The sequence below is a fragment of the Arachis ipaensis genome, chromosome B7 (genome assembly GCF_059453495.1).
Source record: "Arachis ipaensis isolate K30076 ecotype BB chromosome B7, ASM5945349v1, whole genome shotgun sequence".
NCBI classification, from domain to species: domain Eukaryota; kingdom Viridiplantae; phylum Streptophyta; class Magnoliopsida; order Fabales; family Fabaceae; genus Arachis; species Arachis ipaensis.
In genome coordinates this window covers 86,992,501-87,009,357 of record NC_142442.1, presented here as the reverse complement: position 1 = coordinate 87,009,357, position 16,857 = coordinate 86,992,501, and the positions used below count along the sequence as shown (strand labels likewise).

The 16,857-nt window shown below is 33.6% G+C and overlaps 4 protein-coding genes and 1 pseudogene across 5 annotated transcripts in view; 4 read left to right on the top strand and 1 right to left on the bottom strand.

The window, feature by feature from the left end:
* The first annotated feature begins 479 nt into the window (after positions 1–479).
* On the top strand, positions 480–4,202 carry LOC148553237 (uncharacterized; annotated as a pseudogene).
* Positions 4,203–5,285: 1,083 nt separating this feature from the next.
* On the top strand, positions 5,286–10,561 carry LOC107612292 (MLO-like protein 6). The gene is made up of 14 exons (XM_088494796.1): positions 5,286–5,399; positions 5,489–5,546; positions 5,621–5,805; positions 6,490–6,606; positions 6,682–6,742; positions 6,825–6,913; positions 7,012–7,086; positions 7,168–7,262; positions 7,380–7,429; positions 9,291–9,331; positions 9,419–9,592; positions 9,836–9,871; positions 9,983–10,050; positions 10,135–10,561. The coding sequence occupies exons 1-14, from the start codon at positions 5,286–5,288 to the stop codon at positions 10,559–10,561; spliced, it is 1,590 nt and encodes a 529-aa protein (XP_088350922.1).
* A 2,021-nt stretch (positions 10,562–12,582) lies between these two features.
* On the top strand, positions 12,583–13,275 carry LOC107614226 (uncharacterized). Its single transcript, XM_016316451.3, has one exon. The coding sequence runs from the start codon at positions 12,745–12,747 to the stop codon at positions 13,069–13,071; it is 327 nt and encodes a 108-aa protein (XP_016171937.1). The 5' UTR covers positions 12,583–12,744; the 3' UTR covers positions 13,072–13,275.
* Positions 13,276–13,944: 669 nt separating this feature from the next.
* LOC107610328 (syntaxin-71-like) lies at positions 13,945–15,830 on the top strand. 2 transcript variants are annotated; one of them, XM_088493789.1, is made up of 6 exons: positions 13,945–14,596; positions 14,671–14,739; positions 14,843–14,887; positions 15,122–15,184; positions 15,283–15,359; positions 15,479–15,830. In XM_088493789.1, the coding sequence occupies exons 1-6, from the start codon at positions 14,078–14,080 to the stop codon at positions 15,489–15,491; spliced, it is 786 nt and encodes a 261-aa protein (XP_088349915.1). In that variant the 5' UTR covers positions 13,945–14,077; the 3' UTR covers positions 15,492–15,830. The 2 variants fall into 2 exon arrangements, with proteins under 2 accessions (XP_088349915.1, XP_088349916.1); XM_088493790.1 differs by lacking the exon at positions 15,479–15,830 and having other exon boundaries at positions 15,283–15,363.
* Positions 15,831–15,866: 36 nt separating this feature from the next.
* The window catches only part of LOC107612066 (uncharacterized), a 1,711-nt gene continuing 720 nt past the window's right edge, over positions 15,867–16,857 (bottom strand). Inside the window, exons 2-3 of the mRNA XM_016313901.3 lie at positions 16,765–16,857; positions 15,867–16,684 (exon numbers count right to left, since the gene is read on the bottom strand). The exon at positions 16,765–16,857 is cut by the window's right edge and continues 194 nt beyond it. Of these exons, the coding sequence (XP_016169387.1) occupies positions 16,079–16,684; positions 16,765–16,857 (699 nt within the window). The 3' untranslated portion in view covers positions 15,867–16,078. The remainder of the gene's footprint in view (positions 16,685–16,764) is intronic.

Sequence of the window (16,857 nt, the reverse complement as noted above, 5' to 3'; positions counted from 1 at the left end):
GTAAAGAGAGAGAGAAATATTTTTGCTTTATTGCTTGTGTGTAACAACAACGGAGGTTAACCTCCTATTTATAAGCATATAGAAAAGATATTTTCCTCCTTCATTAATTTCATTCTCTCTTGAGAATGCAAGTCTCATATAGGAAATGGGCATCCACGTCCCATTCCTATCACAACATTATACACTAATGTTACTTGAATTCCATTTTCAGTTTATCTGAATTGTTCTTGAAAACTTGGGTGTTAAGAAATTAAACACAAGTACTCACATTGTAAAGTTATAAATAAAAGTTTAATTTTGATATACAGACAATATTAAATATTTGAGAAAAGGACAATTTAGTCCCTGACCTTTTAACCCGAGGACATTTTCGTCCCTGAGCATTGGAAAATACATTTAAATCCCTGACGTTCCTTAAAATAAGACTGATCAGTCCCTCCGTCCATGAGCCATCCTCAGAGCGGACGGAAAACGCTGAGATGGCTCCCCCTATGCTGACCTGGCTCATCGGCATTCCCACGTGGCAAGTAAGTGAGATGGAGGTTTTGAAAACGGGACACATTAGTCCCTCTAACACAAAACGACGTCGTTCTGCCCTGGGGACATTAGTCCCTCAAACACAGGAGGGGCTTGAGGAATTGGAGTTACACACAGCTCTGCCCTGGAGTTACACACACCCCAATGGTGACGCCACCACCCTTACCACCACCCCCAACCACCATAACAACCACCCTGTTCTGACCCTTCACCTCAAAGACCCCATTTTGGAACAAAATTCAGACACCCTTTTCACACCAACACCAACAATGGCTTCCACAAACTCCACCAACTCCACCGACCCTCTTCCTTCCCCTGATGACATCGCCGCCAAAGCCCTCACAAAACGATTCGACGCACTCATCACGGTTCGAACCAAAGCCATAAAGGGAAAGGGTGCTTGGTACTGTCTCCCAATTTCAGCACAGGATTGAGGCCCGGTTCGGTTCCTTCTCCGCTTCCAATCTCAGTGGTCAACACCGGTTCGAACCATAGCAACAATAGCAGGAAGAGGGCTTCACCTGCATCACCTGTTCCTTATCAAAATCATGCCTTGGCAATGGTGGAGTCTTCAAAGTTTGGTCCTTTTGGTGGTGAAATTGGGTACACTCAGGTGCATGGTAACTCTGTGAACCAGCACCATCATCATAATCAGCATCAGCATCATCAGCAGCAGCAGCATTTAGTGCTGTCTGGTGGGAAGGAAGATTTGTGTGCTTTGGCTATGTTTGAGGACAGTGTGAAGAAGCTCAAGAGCCCTAAGACCTCACCTGGTCCTGCTTTGAGTAAGGAGCAGGTCAACTCTGCCCTTGAGTTGCTCTCTGATTGGTTGTGTGAGACTTGTGGTTCTGTGTCTCTGGCCACAATTGAGCACAGAAAGTTTCAGGCTTTTCTAAGCCAGGTTGGTTTGCCTGCAACAAATACTTTGAGGCATGAAATCTCAGGTCCAAGGCTTGATGCTAAGTTCAGTGAGGCCAAGGCTGAGTCTGAGGCCAAGATAAGGGATGCCATGTTCTTTCAGGTGGCTAGTGATGGTTGGAAGAATATGAATTGGTATAGTTTGTGTTGTGGTGGTGAGAATTTGGTGAAGTTTGTGGTGAATCTTCCCAATGGTACTAGTGTGTTCCAGAAGGCTTTGTTCACTGGTGGAGTTGTGTCTTCCAGTTATGCTGAGGAGGTTCTGTGGGAGACTGTGACTGGTGCCAGTGGAAGTGTTGTTCAAAGGTGTGTTGGGATTGTTGCAGACAAGTTCAAGGCCAAGGCTTTGAGGAACTTGGAGGCTCATAACTATTGGATGGTAAATACTTCTGGTCAGCTTCAGGGGTTCATTAGTTTAATCAAGGATTTTAACAACGAGGGCTTTTGGAATGAGTTAGAAGCCGTTTATTCCATTGTGAAGGTCATAAGAGGAATGATTCAGGACATTGAAGCTGAGCGACCACTGATTGGTAGATGCTTGCCTCTTTGGGAGGAGTTGAGAACCAAGGTGAAAGAATGGTGTTCCAAGTACAACATTGCGGAAGGTCCTGTAGAGAAACTAATGTGTCCAGAGACTAATGTGTCAAGAGCAGAACGACGTCGTTTTGTGTTAGAGGGACTAATGTGTCCCGTTTTCAAAACATCCATCCCACTTATTTGCCACGTGGGAACACCGATGAGCCAGGTCAGCATAGGGGAAGCCAACTCAGCATTTTCCGTCCGCTCTGAGGGTGGCTCATGGATGAAGGGACGGATCGGTCTTATTTTAAGGAACGTCAGGGATTTAAATGTATTTTCCAATGCTCAGAGACGAAAATGTCCTCGGATTAAAAGGTCAGGGACTAAATTGTTCTTTTCTCTAAATATTTTATATAATCATCTAATCACATAAATTTTTTAAAATGATCATTCATTTAATCAATATGAAAATTAATTATTTTGCTTTATATAATGTATCATATTCATATATGCATTAAGCACTCCGGGCCACCATGTGGATCCTAGACTAATATAAGGCTGTTATTATAAGTGCATTCTGAAAAGCCCATAAAAGATTATTTCTCCTTCAAAGATCAAACAATATATGATTAATGAGAGAAAAAAAAAAAGCATTAATTTCTTGAAGGGTGAAATTTGTGAAATTTGACAAGAAATTCAATTAACAATTCAACAGGTATTTTTAAAAAATGGTATAATATTCAACTTTTTATTACAATAATTAAAAAATTAAAATAAACACATTTAAATAAATTTAGTGTCTTTTTAAAATTGAATACACATCTAAAATATAAACTAAATAAAATTAAAATTTAAAATTTTTGTTTTAATTTTATTATTTTTAATTATTAACAGATTATCATTTAAATACACTTCTAAAAATATGAATTCAGCAAAATTGAAAATTTTAATTCGTCTGTGTGATTATTCGTCTGCGCCGCTGTCCTCCTCGGCGCCGCCGCTGTCCTCCCGGGCGCCATTCTTCCGCTTCGCCGTTCTTCTGCAACGCCGTCGTCCGCCTCGCTCGTCCTTGGCATCGCCTTCCTCCTCGCTGTTCAGTCCGCAATCTCACTTCGTCCTACTCCTCGTCGCGTTAGTCCTCATCAGCGTCGCTAATCCTTTTTCGTCGGAAGTGGACCTCAGGTATTTTGGATGTATTTAAGAAAAAGTAATTCATAGTTAACCGTATGTATCTGTTTGGTTATTCAATCACATTGATTTTGTATGCCATGTACATCCTAATTTGCATTGGAGAATGATTTAGGTAGAAGAACAACTTAAAGAATCACAATCCTCAAATTGTCAACACTGTTATATATGCAATTACGACCACTGCAAAAGTTTAAATTTTTTATTTATGATTTTAAATGTGTTTTAAAAATATTTTGTGAATTACTTCATAATTTTAGATGTGTTATTTTTTAATGTTTAAATTTAAATTTCAGATTTATAATTTTGGATGTGTTTTAAAACTATTTTTTATATAAGTTAATAATTTTAGATGTGTTACAATTGAAAAAGAAATTACTGCCACTATAAAAAAGAAGCGAAAAACAAGATAGAAGAATAGAAGAAATAAGAAAATCGTGTTATAGAGAGAGAAAAAATATAAAAAAAGAAAACAACTAATTACAAAGTGGATAGGAAGTTAAAGAAATTTTAATTTTTAAAATTTAAATTAATCTTAATTATAAATGTGTATTTAAAAAATAAGAATATATTTTAATTAAAAAATAATTAAATAATAGCCTTTTCCATCAATTAACCACAATTGTGGCTTGTAGTTGTAGATAATGTAGAGATGACCATTTTTCATTGGAATATTGCTGGTGAGAGACAACGAAAGGTGGAACAATTAGTGATTAGTAATGTTGAAAATGATTTCACCATGCAATGCAATAGTAATAAAATAGGTTGTTGGAACATCAGCTTCCAATTGTTAATACACATTAATCAGGAGTAGGACATATGGGTCTAATACTCTTATGGCAATTTGCAAGTTAGTATTAATCATTGTCCATTATATTGGGTCCTAGTCTTTCAACTGTAGTAGGTCACCAAGTTGACCAACAAAAACAGGAAACAAATAAGATAAGATCAACCAATTGAGCCAATTTGAATCCTTAAATTTTATTCTTAATCTTGTACTTAATCATTTCATTTGTGTTCTTTTTAGTTGGCGTGTTTGAATGGTTTATAACTAGAATTATTCCGTTTGAACAAAAGTTTGATACATTACTAACATTATGTGATTCTTTATATAACTTGAGTTTCTGTTATTAATTATTATATTGACATGGCAAATATTATGTCAATTCTCGGAATGCCCCAACAATGTCGCTTTTAATATTTTTATTGTTTTAAGTCAATGCATACATTTGCACAAACCCAATAACATACATTATTGAAGCCCTATAAAACCCACATTTGTTTCAGACCAAAAAAGTTCATGTCATTTTCACTCATAATTTAACGGCTCTCAAATTCGATATTTTGTAAGGTTATGTAAATCAATTTGAAAGAACTCTTATTAAAAAACATAAGATCGCAATGCAAGGACTCTTATTTTAATTTGCATAATTAGTTGCCATTCCGCCAAGATTTCAGCAAGACAGTCCAAGTCAAGTTTTTGGTCAATTCCTTAGCTTATTGATATACATGCGTCATAGACAAGAGCTTGATTTTGTTGCACTATGTTTAATAATTATAATTTTCTCTAACCAAGTTGTGTTAGTCTAATAATTAGTTCACGTCAATATTAGGGTCTAAAATTCACTTTGTGCATGTAACAATTGAATTATGAATTTTCTTATAAAGTCAATGGAGTATTTGTATAATGTATACAATGGACTATTTATTTGACCCAATATGAGTTAAAAAAATGAATATTCAAAATAAAATACTACTAATTTCTCAAACACAATATACCCATACTATCCAGGTACCAGGGATAATAAACATCTGATATTTTACTGAATCGAACATCTGATATTTTCCATTGACTCTCTATACTTCCTCTTGAATTATTAGAATTCTGATCTACAATGAATTAGTCATTGACCTGTCGAGATAGTTCTTAACCTGATGAGAGGAGATATACTGTAAAAAAAAATTCCCTTGGATGTGTTGGATGCTTATTTTCAACATTCCTTATGTATACAGTTGAATAAAATAAAATACCGTTGTTTGTCCTAACGTAGCTCAGATAATATAATAAATAAAAGGTATAGTCCTCCTCCGATCTCTGAAGAATGAACGTAGAGAGTAGTATTATGGGTGGTGGAAGAAGCTTAGAGGAAACGCCTACTTGGGCTGTGGCTCTTGTTTGCTTTGTCTTGCTCTTAATTTCTATTTTCATGGACCACATCTTCCACCTCATAGCAAAAGTATGTATCCATAAACAATCATGCACCATGCTTTACTTTTACTTCATTCCTTCATGCATTTTCCTTATTTTTATTTGCCATACATGCAGTGGTTGAGGAAGAAGCGCAAGAAAGCTCTCTACGAGTCACTTGCAAAGATCAAGTCTGGTATGTATTAATTAATAATTAGTTCATCATCATCACTAATAATAATAATAATAATGATGCATGCATGCATGCAGAGCTTATGTTAATGGGGTTCATATCGCTGCTGCTAACGGTGTTACAAGGTCCAATATCGAGGATATGTGTACCGGAAAAGCTTGCTGCCACGTGGCACCCCTGTAATCATCAACAAGAGCCAGAGGACCATCATGTATTTTTACTAGCCCCTGGATCATCTACTCATCAATGTGCAGCTCATCAGGTGCAATTATTATATATCAATTATCATCTATACATATATGTATCATGTTTTTATATGGGTGCGTTTGTTTCCAAAAACAGGACAGAACAAGACACTGAAGAACAGAGATACAAATTTAAATACAAATTTTTTTGTTCTTGTATTCTGTTTGGTGAAAAAATTAGAACAAATTATGAAAAGGAAAAGTCTAGGGGCTAGCAACTTTTGTGTTTTCTAGCCAGTACTTAACCATCAAAACAAAAGTGATTGATCTCCCACCATTAACTGTAATCTCACACCATTAAAAACATTATTAATGACCAATTGATGATTACAAAATATCAAAATTGCTGGCCTCCTAGCATTCCTCTTATGAAAATTCAATTTATTCCTTTTTTTATTTAAAAAATTTGAGATGAAAAATATAATAATGAAAAATATAATTATAAAAAATTAATAAAAATAATGAAATAAAAAATAAAAAATAAGTTGTGTCCTTTGTTAGTGTCTCTGTGTTCTTCTTGTCAGCATAAACACAAAATACATTAATTCAGTGTCTCTGAAATCTGGACACATTATTTCTATTCATGTCTCTTTTGTCAAACACTATTATGTATTTCTGTATCTCTGTCTCAATGTTTTGTCTTTGTAAACAAACGCAGCTATATTATACATCAAATTTATTGACTGAGTATGTATATGCAGGGTAAAGTGGCGCTTGTATCTGCTCAAAGCATTCATCAACTGCACATATTTATCTTCGTGCTCGCTCTTTTTCATGTTCTTTACTGCATATTTACTCTCGCTTTAGGCACTGCAAAGGTAAATTACCCATAACTCTAAATTCTAAATCTTAAATCTTTCTGTGCTGACCTTATTGTTACATTTGATGAATAGATGAGAAGGTGGAAACAATGGGAAGAGGAAACAAAGAAACCTGAGTATCAATTTTCACATGGTTAGTTATTATTTATTAGGAAACTAACTCATCACATTGCATTATATTCTACTGTGTTTTTCATGAATACTACATACAACAGATCCTGAAAAGTTCAGACTTACGAGGCAGACTTCCTTTGGGAGGAGACATTTGAGTGTGTGGACCACAAATCCTATTCTCGTTTGGATTGTAAGTCAAACTCATCATTTGTCTCATGTTGTTCTTAGTTTCTGTATCTATGTATATGTTGTTACATTTATTACTATTTCTATTATGCATGCATGCAGGTTTGTTTCTTCAGGCAGTTTGTATGCTCAGTACCTAAAGTGGATTACTTGACCTTGAGACATGGGTTTGTCATGGTATATATATTTATGTTCTTCATTTTTTTTTAATTATAATTAACTAATGACTCTATTTCATGCATTATTTAATTGATGTAGGCACACTTGGCACCTCAAAGTCAGCAGAAGTTTGATTTTATGCAATACATTGAAAGAACATTGGAAGAGGACTTCAAAGTTGTTGTAGAAATCAGGTTCATGTGATGATTACTATATATATGTATTTTAACAATTAGCTACCAATACATTATTAATTCAGTGAATTTATAATTAAGTGCTTTTATTTTATTTCCAATTATTTGTTGGTTCAGTCCTCCAATCTGGTTCATCACAGTGTTGTTTCTCCTGTTTCACACGCATGGTAAGCCAATACAATAATAATACTACATCTTGTTATAATAACTACCCACAACACACATATTAAATAGGTGACTTCTCTTATGGCATGGAATTCTGTAGCTAAGGATGGCTAAATTTGACCGGCCAATCTCACAATGACATGTGGAAGAAAAATTTGTCCATTTCTAATGTTGCAGCACAAGTACAAGTACGATAACTAATAAGAAAATTATTACAAGGACATTTAGGGATTTTTCCAGCCAAAAATATGTTTTTGTTATATGGGCCTTAATCTGAATGCACCAAACATAAAATAGAAAAATAGTTGGATATCTAAAAATATTAAAAAATAAATAAATATAATTTTTAAAAATGTAATATAAACTAAGATGAATAGGACATTATAAAAAAAAAGAGATGTTATTTATCTTAGAAATTAATTAGAAGTGTATGTCATTACTTTCAGTATTAAATCATATTTGTAAATGCAATTATATAGCTTACAAAGGATATTTTCTTCTTTACTAGATAAATATATAATTAATTAATCATCGTTATGAATGTATTTAAATTATTTTTTATTTATAATTTTATATTTTCACAATAGTAAATTGTCTATAGTAAAATAAAATATATGACGGAATTCCCAACACTGATGAAATAAAATTACGAATAATGAGTTATAGTTTTTGTTGTTTTTTATTGTATTTTTATGAGTCAATAAAAATATAAATTGTTAGTAAAGTTGGTGTATTTTAAATTTGTTTTAATGATTCACACACCCCTGATTGCATATCTTTATGTGATTATGTCAACACAGGCACTTGAATAAATTTTCTATTGAATTTAAGCGTAACTCATCATTATAATTTACATTTTTTTATCATTATATATATATATATATATATATATATATATATTGCCAAGAAACTATAGTTCAAATGGTCTAAGTGTCCCCATATTTATCTAAGAGGTTGTAAGTTCGAATTTTTTTATCTTTGATAAAAAATTATATTTTTTAAAAAAAAATATTTTTACTTAAAAAGATACTTTTAACATAATAAATACATAAATAAGTATTTTATATTCTTGTACTTAAACATAATTGATAAATAAAAATTATTTTTACATAAAATATTCAAATATCAAATTATTTTAAAAGATTTAAAAAAAATAATTATTTTAAAAATTCACCCAAATAAACCCTTAATCTTGTTAAAATTGAATTCAATTAATAGTACAAAGTCATTTCAATTTATTTCAAATTAATTCTTAATGAAGTAATTTTATACCGTTAAATTTCATATTTTAATAGATTTTTCAATCTTATAATAAACTAAGAGAGCAAATTACTCATTAAAAAAATTAACATAAATCATAAGTGACTTAAACAAATTTATTTCTGAACAAAGATTTATTAGAAAAGTATGTTTGCATTTTTACAGACTTCACACGAATAATTCTTTATGAAAGAAAAAATATTTATCCCTTTTAAAAATAATAATGAATGAAATTTTATATTATAATACAATAGTATATATCTATTAAATGAAATTGCATTTTCAAATACCATATTCATTTTTTTTGAAACACCAAACCAAAATTTTCATTTCATGTTTTGATCCATCCATACTAGGCCCATGTAACAGAAAAAAGTTATTGGTTGAGAAAATCTCCCAAATATCCTTGCAGTAACCTACTCTCACTTACTGCGCTAAACATTGATCCGCTCAATGAAAAGATTCTCTTTGCCACATGTCATTATAATATTAGTCAGTCAAACTTTAGCCACCTTTAGCCACTTAATCCCATGCTACCATAGAACTCACCTATTAAATATATATATATAACTCTACATTTATGCATGAACCTTCTTATTACAGGGTGGTACTCTTATCTGTGGATGCCTTTTGTTCCTTTGATTGTAAGCACATATGTTGTGATTATTATTGATTTAAACATACATGTAATAATGTGAGGGAGGAAATTAATGAAACGAAATAAAATGCAGATAATTGTAGTAGTTGGAAGCAAGTTGCAAGTGATAATAACAAAGATGGGTCTTAGAATTGGAGAAAGAGGAGACATAGTAAAAGGCACACCGGTGGTGCAGCCTGGTGATAACCTCTTCTGGTTTAAGAAGCCTCAACTTATGCTCTACCTCATTAATTTTGTACTCTTTCAGGTACATATAAATATTTTCAATAATACTAGAAAAATATAAAAAAAAATTAAAATTTATTTTATTTAATATTTATTAATTATTGTTAGAATTAATATATATTAAATAAGACAAATTTTGATTATTTTTAGTTAATTTTTTTATTATGAAATATTTTCATATACTTACGTATTTATACTGTCCTGTACTATACTATAGTATACCTCAATAACCAATGGGTGTGTATATGTTTGTTTATCCAAACAGAACGCTTTTCAGCTTGCTTTCTTTTCTTGGACTGCGGTAAGGCCTCAGAAATTTATATTTTTGATATATTATTTGGATTAGTTTAATAGTTAATTTTTTGTATGCACGTAATGATATAATATTGGTTGAATATTATTTAATGTTCAGCTTCAATTTGGAATGAAATCATGTTTCCAATCGAAAACAGAGGATGTGGTTATCAAAATCTCAATGGGGTGAGTGAGTAACAAATTATGAATGATATTGATGGTTATATAGTAATTAAGATGGATGGATATATAATACAATGAATTGGGCAGGATATTGGTTCAAATACTTTGCAGCTACGTGACTCTTCCACTCTATGCTCTGGTGACACAGATGGGCTCAAATATGAAGCCCACCATATTCAACGAAAGAGTAGCATCTGCTTTAAGGAATTGGCACCAAAGCGCCAAGAGAAACATAAAAAAGAAGAACCGTGGTGGATCCTCCTTCTCTCAAACCACAACTCCATCTCCAAACCACTCTTACGACGCTGATTCTCTTTCGTCCTCCAACGGGGCCAGGGCCCACTCTTGTTTTTCTTCTTCGTCTTCCTTTTCCAGTTCATCTCATCACCACGAAATTGAAATGGCCCATCTGGCCCATCACCAACACCAGAATCTCAAAGAGCCCAATTCCGTACATGTTGCTTCAGATCTACCACTGCCCCAACATGAAATTCAGATTGAAACCAGCAAGTAATTTTGGAGGATTCTTAGTAGGAAATATGACTTGGAAATTCGGATTTTTTTTTTTTTTTTGCTTAAACGATGTAGAGAAAGGAACAAATTATGGTTAGTTGATGTATATGAGTGTATAGAGAAGAGCTCTTAGATATCTTTCAGAAAGGCATAAATATGTTTTTTATTCTTGTACATTTTGATTTTGATTCATCTTCCATAAATTTGTATTTTTCGTTAAATTATTCGTCCAAAAAATTTAACAATTAAATAAAAATATATTAAAGAGTTTTTTTGGGGGGTTTATGTAACATAAATTGTTAAAAAAAAATTAAAATATTTATTAATTTTAGATCGTATTTAATATTAACTAATTATTACTAGAATCAATGAATGTTAAATAAGATAAATTAAAATTTTTTTTTTATCTTTTTAGTCTCTATCGTTATTGATATATATCTAACAGAATTTTTAATTAATAACAAAAACAATTATGCTAGACAACAAAAAAAATTTTAAATTTATTTTATTTAAGATTTATTAATTTTAAAAATAATTAATAAATATTAAATAAAATAAATTCTAATTACTTTTTACTAATTTTTGTTTGTTATCAAACATTTATATAACCAAAAAAGATAAATAGAAGAAATGATGATTAGAGAGATTGGGTTTTGGTGAGAAAAACCGTGGGCAAGGGAAACTGAAATAAGACAAGCCCTGATTTTTCAGCTCCATACGAGACCAGAGGGCGCCCACGTTAATTGTGAAGATGGTTGTACTTATTTAAATCAATGATTCTCCCCAGAGTGAGAGAGTATGCGATGATGTTGTTGTTACTTGTTTTGATGTGGATTGCAATATCTCACTTTGTTAGTAAGTGCATGGAGGAAATACAAGAGAACCACATCTGCAATAATCATGACCGTACGATGCGTCGTCTTCGTGCCTCCCATGGCCCACCTCTTCATCTCCGCCCTCACAACCTCTAATAATTGCATCTCTGATCTTCATCAATGGTGTATTGCTCACTCGTTATCATGTACAACCTACCATTTTGTACTTCATCACTTCTATGTTTCTGTAACACGCATTTCACAAGTTATATATACTTTCTTTTTAGAGAGTTGAGCGTTGGTTTATATCCACTATAGACATAAGAAAATGTTTATCCACTTTTAGATTACTAGTGCCACCGTAGATATATTCATATGGAGCAAATTGACTCAAGCTCAGGCAATTTGCAAACAGATTGGCCTAGTTTGAACTGAATTAGAATGATATTTTTATAAAATTGATTAGTGAGGATTATAATTTTGTTTTCCCAAATCGATTTCGATAACATTAGGCAAAGCCAAAACACACATCTAGGCATGTGCCGATATCTAGGTCATTAAATTGATATCAATTTTTAAAAGAGAAAGTCTAGCATTAGGACTTTTATCAAAATATGATTTGCACTTAGTAATTTTTTATTATTAAATGAAATCTCACACGTTAAAAATATTATTTATGATTAATTAATAATTATAAATTATAAAATATACTGATTTTTTAATACTCTCTTTTTTAAAAATAAATAAAATAATAGGAACAAACTATCGATTTATTTATCAGACAAATTCTATTAATATATAAATTAATTATTAAAAAATATGAGAAAATTAATAAAATTTATTATTTTTTTGACAATAATTAATTATTAATATTTAAAAATATATTATTAAATTATTAAATTAAAAGAATTAAACTAATAATTAAAAATACTAGCCAAAGAAAATAAATTTTACTTATCTTTAATTTTTTTCTTAGTTATTATTTGTACAAAAAACATCACAAAATCATTATCTATATAAATACATATTAAAATATATAAAATAATATATATAAATTTATAAATATTAATTTTTATTATACAAATAATATTTTTATAAACTAACCAGCCCATAAATGGTTGTATACATGAAACCTAACCTAACATGGTTGATTATAATTTCATAAGCAGGTAAGAGAGTGGATAAGTACAGAGAGAAAAATAAATAAAAAAGAATGCAAATAAAGCCGTATTTCATTACACACCATTCTAACTAACAAAGAAGTAGGAATCCGTCTCCTCATTCATCATTCACTTTTTCTTTCTATTTTTTTTCACCTTTCTATCACTTCTCCCTCTCTCTTACACGGATTTCTTCGTCATCACCAAACATGGCAAGAGGCGCCTCTCAATCTCAGTCGGCAACATCTGCCACCACCACCCGCCCGGGAGTCATGGCTCCCCGCGGCTCCGCTGCCGCCACTGCCGGCATGCGTCGCCGTCGCCTAGCTGGAGGCAGCACAGGCGGAAACAGCTCCGGCAGCGTTGGAGGCGGTGGAGGGCCTAGCAACATGCTCCGGTTCTACACGGACGACGCGCCAGGACTGAAGATATCGCCGACGGTGGTGCTGGTGATGAGCCTCTGCTTCATCGGCTTCGTCACCGCCCTACATGTCTTCGGCAAGCTGTACCGCTACAAAGCCGGCGCCAACGCTTGATCCTTCAACTTCCGATCCGATCGGATCTCCTTTGAATTTGTTCTTCTTGTGATCCGTGCCCTAATTAAGAGCTTGATTTTCGATTCTCCTTTTTGTAATTCAACGCTGCGTTTTATGTTCTCGCTTTAACAGGGTTAATCTTTTTTTCTTTTTTCTGGATGCTGTAAATTTTCCGTGGGCTTAATTTTGAATTAGACTTGCTAATTTTGCAGCTGTGAAATGATTACTTCTTGCCGATCTACACTCTACTTGTATATATTCCGTGCAAATCGACGAGCTTCGCTTGGTTATTCGCGATTGTTGCAATCATGTTATCTTTATCTAACGCTGGAAGAAACCGTTTCTCGTGTCCCAATCAAATACGACAAATTATAAAATTGCTTGAAATTAGGCGACAATTCACTTCCAGTTTGTTGTTCTGCGAACTTGAAATGAAATGGTTGAGTTCATCAATTAATTAACTTACATAAGATCTGGTTTTCAACATTAAATGCTGCACAGCTAAGAAAGCAGCTAGTTTCTCAATTCTGAGTCTGAAAGGCAAGTTATAGAATGCTCAATTAATTTTGTTAGCTGTGGCATCTATACTATAGAGTACGTAATTCTGGATGACATTGATTCTTAGTGGGTAAGTCTACACCTGCCCAACTATCAAAATAAATGAGCCAAGGATTTCATTTCCCTTCTTTGGGCACAGAAACTTTGTTATACGAGATTCAACCGCTTATTAATTTTGTACACGTGTCACACTATACAAAAGCCAAAAAGTGCAAAAAAGAAAGAAAGAAGGATTTGTTGTTGGTCGTTGAAGGCGTGACATATATAGAGATGGAAGGTGGTGTTTGGCATTTGGCAGTTGGCAGCGTGCCGTTGTGTGCGGTGAACGCTTCATTTTGAGTTTGACATGGAACGCTTAATGTTATTGCATTGTTATCGCAAACACAAAAACCAGAGACAACAACCACCATAACCTTTCACGTTCGTCTCTCGTCTCAACAAGAAGAAGATGACGGTGGTAGACATCCTGTTCCGGGTGGACTCCATATGCAGCAAATACGACAAATACGACCTCGACAAGCAGCGGGAACTCAATGCCTACGGTGATGACGCCTTCGCTCGCCTCTACGCCACCGTTGATTCCACCATCGAAGCCGCCCTCAAGAAATCGGATGCTGCCTTGGCAGAGAACAACAGAGCAGCTGCTGCTGCTATGAATGCGGAGGTTCGACGCGCCAAGGGTAGACTCATGGACGAGATTCCCAAGCTCCGCAAATTGGCCAAGAAGAAGGTTAAAGGTTTGACAGACGAAGATTTGGCGATCCGTGAGGATCTTGTATTGGCATTGCCAGAAAGAATCCAAGCAATACCCGATGGTATTACCACTGTCAATCAAACTGGAGGAGGATGGACATCGCAGCCCAACATCAAGTTTGATTCAGACGTGCATCACGGCACTGATTATTTCGACCAAACTGAAGAATCCAGTCAGTTCAGAAATGAGTATGAAATGCGCAGGATCAAACAGGCAATGCACCATTCATTCCTTATTTTATGGTGTACAAAGCAACATTGCCTTATTCACATTTTTTATTTGTATAGGATGAGGGTCTTGACTTCATATCGGAGGGATTGGATACTTTGAAAAATCTAGCTCATGACATGAGTGAGGTTTGTTATGAATCTACCCTACTTTTTTTAATTTGGAGATGATAGATTTCCAAGATGATAACCATTTTCTTTTGCTTTTCTCTTTCCCTTGAACTATTTTCAGGAAATGGATAGGCAAGTTCCTCTAATGGACGAAATTGACACAAAGGTAACAAACAAAAACTTCTCATATATATATTATTGGTGAAAACTTGTATACAATTGTGTTACATGCAGTTGATAACCGAGAACAATTAAATGATTTAATATATTTGACTAAATTGTTATTTAATAGTTTTTAACTATCAATTTCAAACGAAGATATCTGCATGTGAGTTTCTATTTATATTATTTTGTATGTCACAAATGAATGATATGGTGTCTTGATGGCCTGATCATACAGGTCAATAGGGCAACAGCTGATGTGAGAAACACTAACAAAAGATTGAAGCAAAGTCTCACTGAGGTAATCCAACGTGATTAATTGCAATTTTCTTTGTGGAAAAAAGGGTTCAAGTTTCCAGTGAATAATTTATCTTTTTATTTTTTAAATTTCTTCTCCAGATGAGGTCTACTCAAAATTTCTTCATTGACATCATTCTGCTCTGTATTCTTATCAGCATTGTTCTCTATATATACAAGTAAGCCTTCTTACCCTCAATCCTCCCATGCTTTTCCAATTCAAATTCAAACCTATGTATTTCAAACCTTGTGATGCTTTTGTATTCATCATAACAAACCAATGTCTCTTTTGTTTCAGTCAACTGAGGTGATATGATCTCAAACTCTTTTCGCTTTGTTGTACCCGTTGTATCATGGCTTCACATTACATTATCATTCACCTGCTGGAGGATGTCAACACTATTTTTTTTATGTAATTGTTTGATGTATTATTTTGTCATATCTGATATGTCATAACCCCCAACACACACACACAACAGAAAAAGGAGTAAGCTAACCATTGTTTATTGTGGTTGATCAGCGAGGAAGTTCTTGCATGGAAGGGGGTATTATTCTTACATAACAATTACCAACAAGCTTTGTACTTATATATATGATTTGAGATAAGATGCAACTATTTTGTGGGAAGAATATAAATTGTTTGTACAAGTTTTATCATTAGTTATTACTGAGTAGGATAAAATTCTAGTTGAAATGACATTGTGCAGATTCTGCACAAGCTAGCATTATTCACAATGTTTTCAAGGAATTTCATGAGTATATAGAAAAGTTCTATATATATTTATTACAACCACGCTTAAAGAACAATAATTCACTTTAATATTTGAGGCCTATATTCTTAGTTGTATATCCATGAAAATATACAAGTGGAATAGAGAGTATTGAATATGTCTTATGGTCAATCACTTGAGCATTGTGGGTATCTTCCTATAAAAGCTGATTGCTTTAGCTCTTGAAAGTTGATGCTAGGCTCTGCTGCTCTCTTATTGAATATTATGTCATCTTGAGACTGGTTTTGATTGTAGAAGTTCAAACCTCCATTAATGATAGAAGATTCATCATCCATTGCGGTCTCCATGTTCAACTTCCTGTTAAAGGAAATGAGATTCTCATATTGGTTATCCTCATTAGATTTTCTTTTCAGTGAGTTGAAGTAACAGTCCAAAGGAGAAACTGTTGTAGAAGAATCTTCTCTGTGGAAACCATCTTCATGAACTGAAGTTATTGGATCATTGCCTTTGCCATCCTTCAAGTTCAAACTTGACATGCTCTCAGTGGTAGGAACATGGCCACCAACAAGAATAGAAGCTAGGATCTGATAGTCTTTGTATTGATAATCAGTGATCATATCAGCATGAAAGTTCATGTTTGTTGCTGGATAACCTTCATCACACCTTGGCAGATTTGGTAGCATGTTTGGTTCACAAGGATTATCTTGATTCTCACATGAGTTCTTCGATGAGTAGCCTTTGTGTCGAACGCGACAGAGTACCCAGTCATCTAACTGTAAGAGCATGGAATGATGAGTACACAATAAAAGAAAAGAAAAATGAGTGGCACAAATATTTCTTTATGAAAACTTACGCGCATGGAACCTTTGAGCCTGGAGGGGCTGGTGATTGTGTCAACCAATCTATACTCATTCATGATCCAATCAGTTTTAGTCCCCTTTGGAGG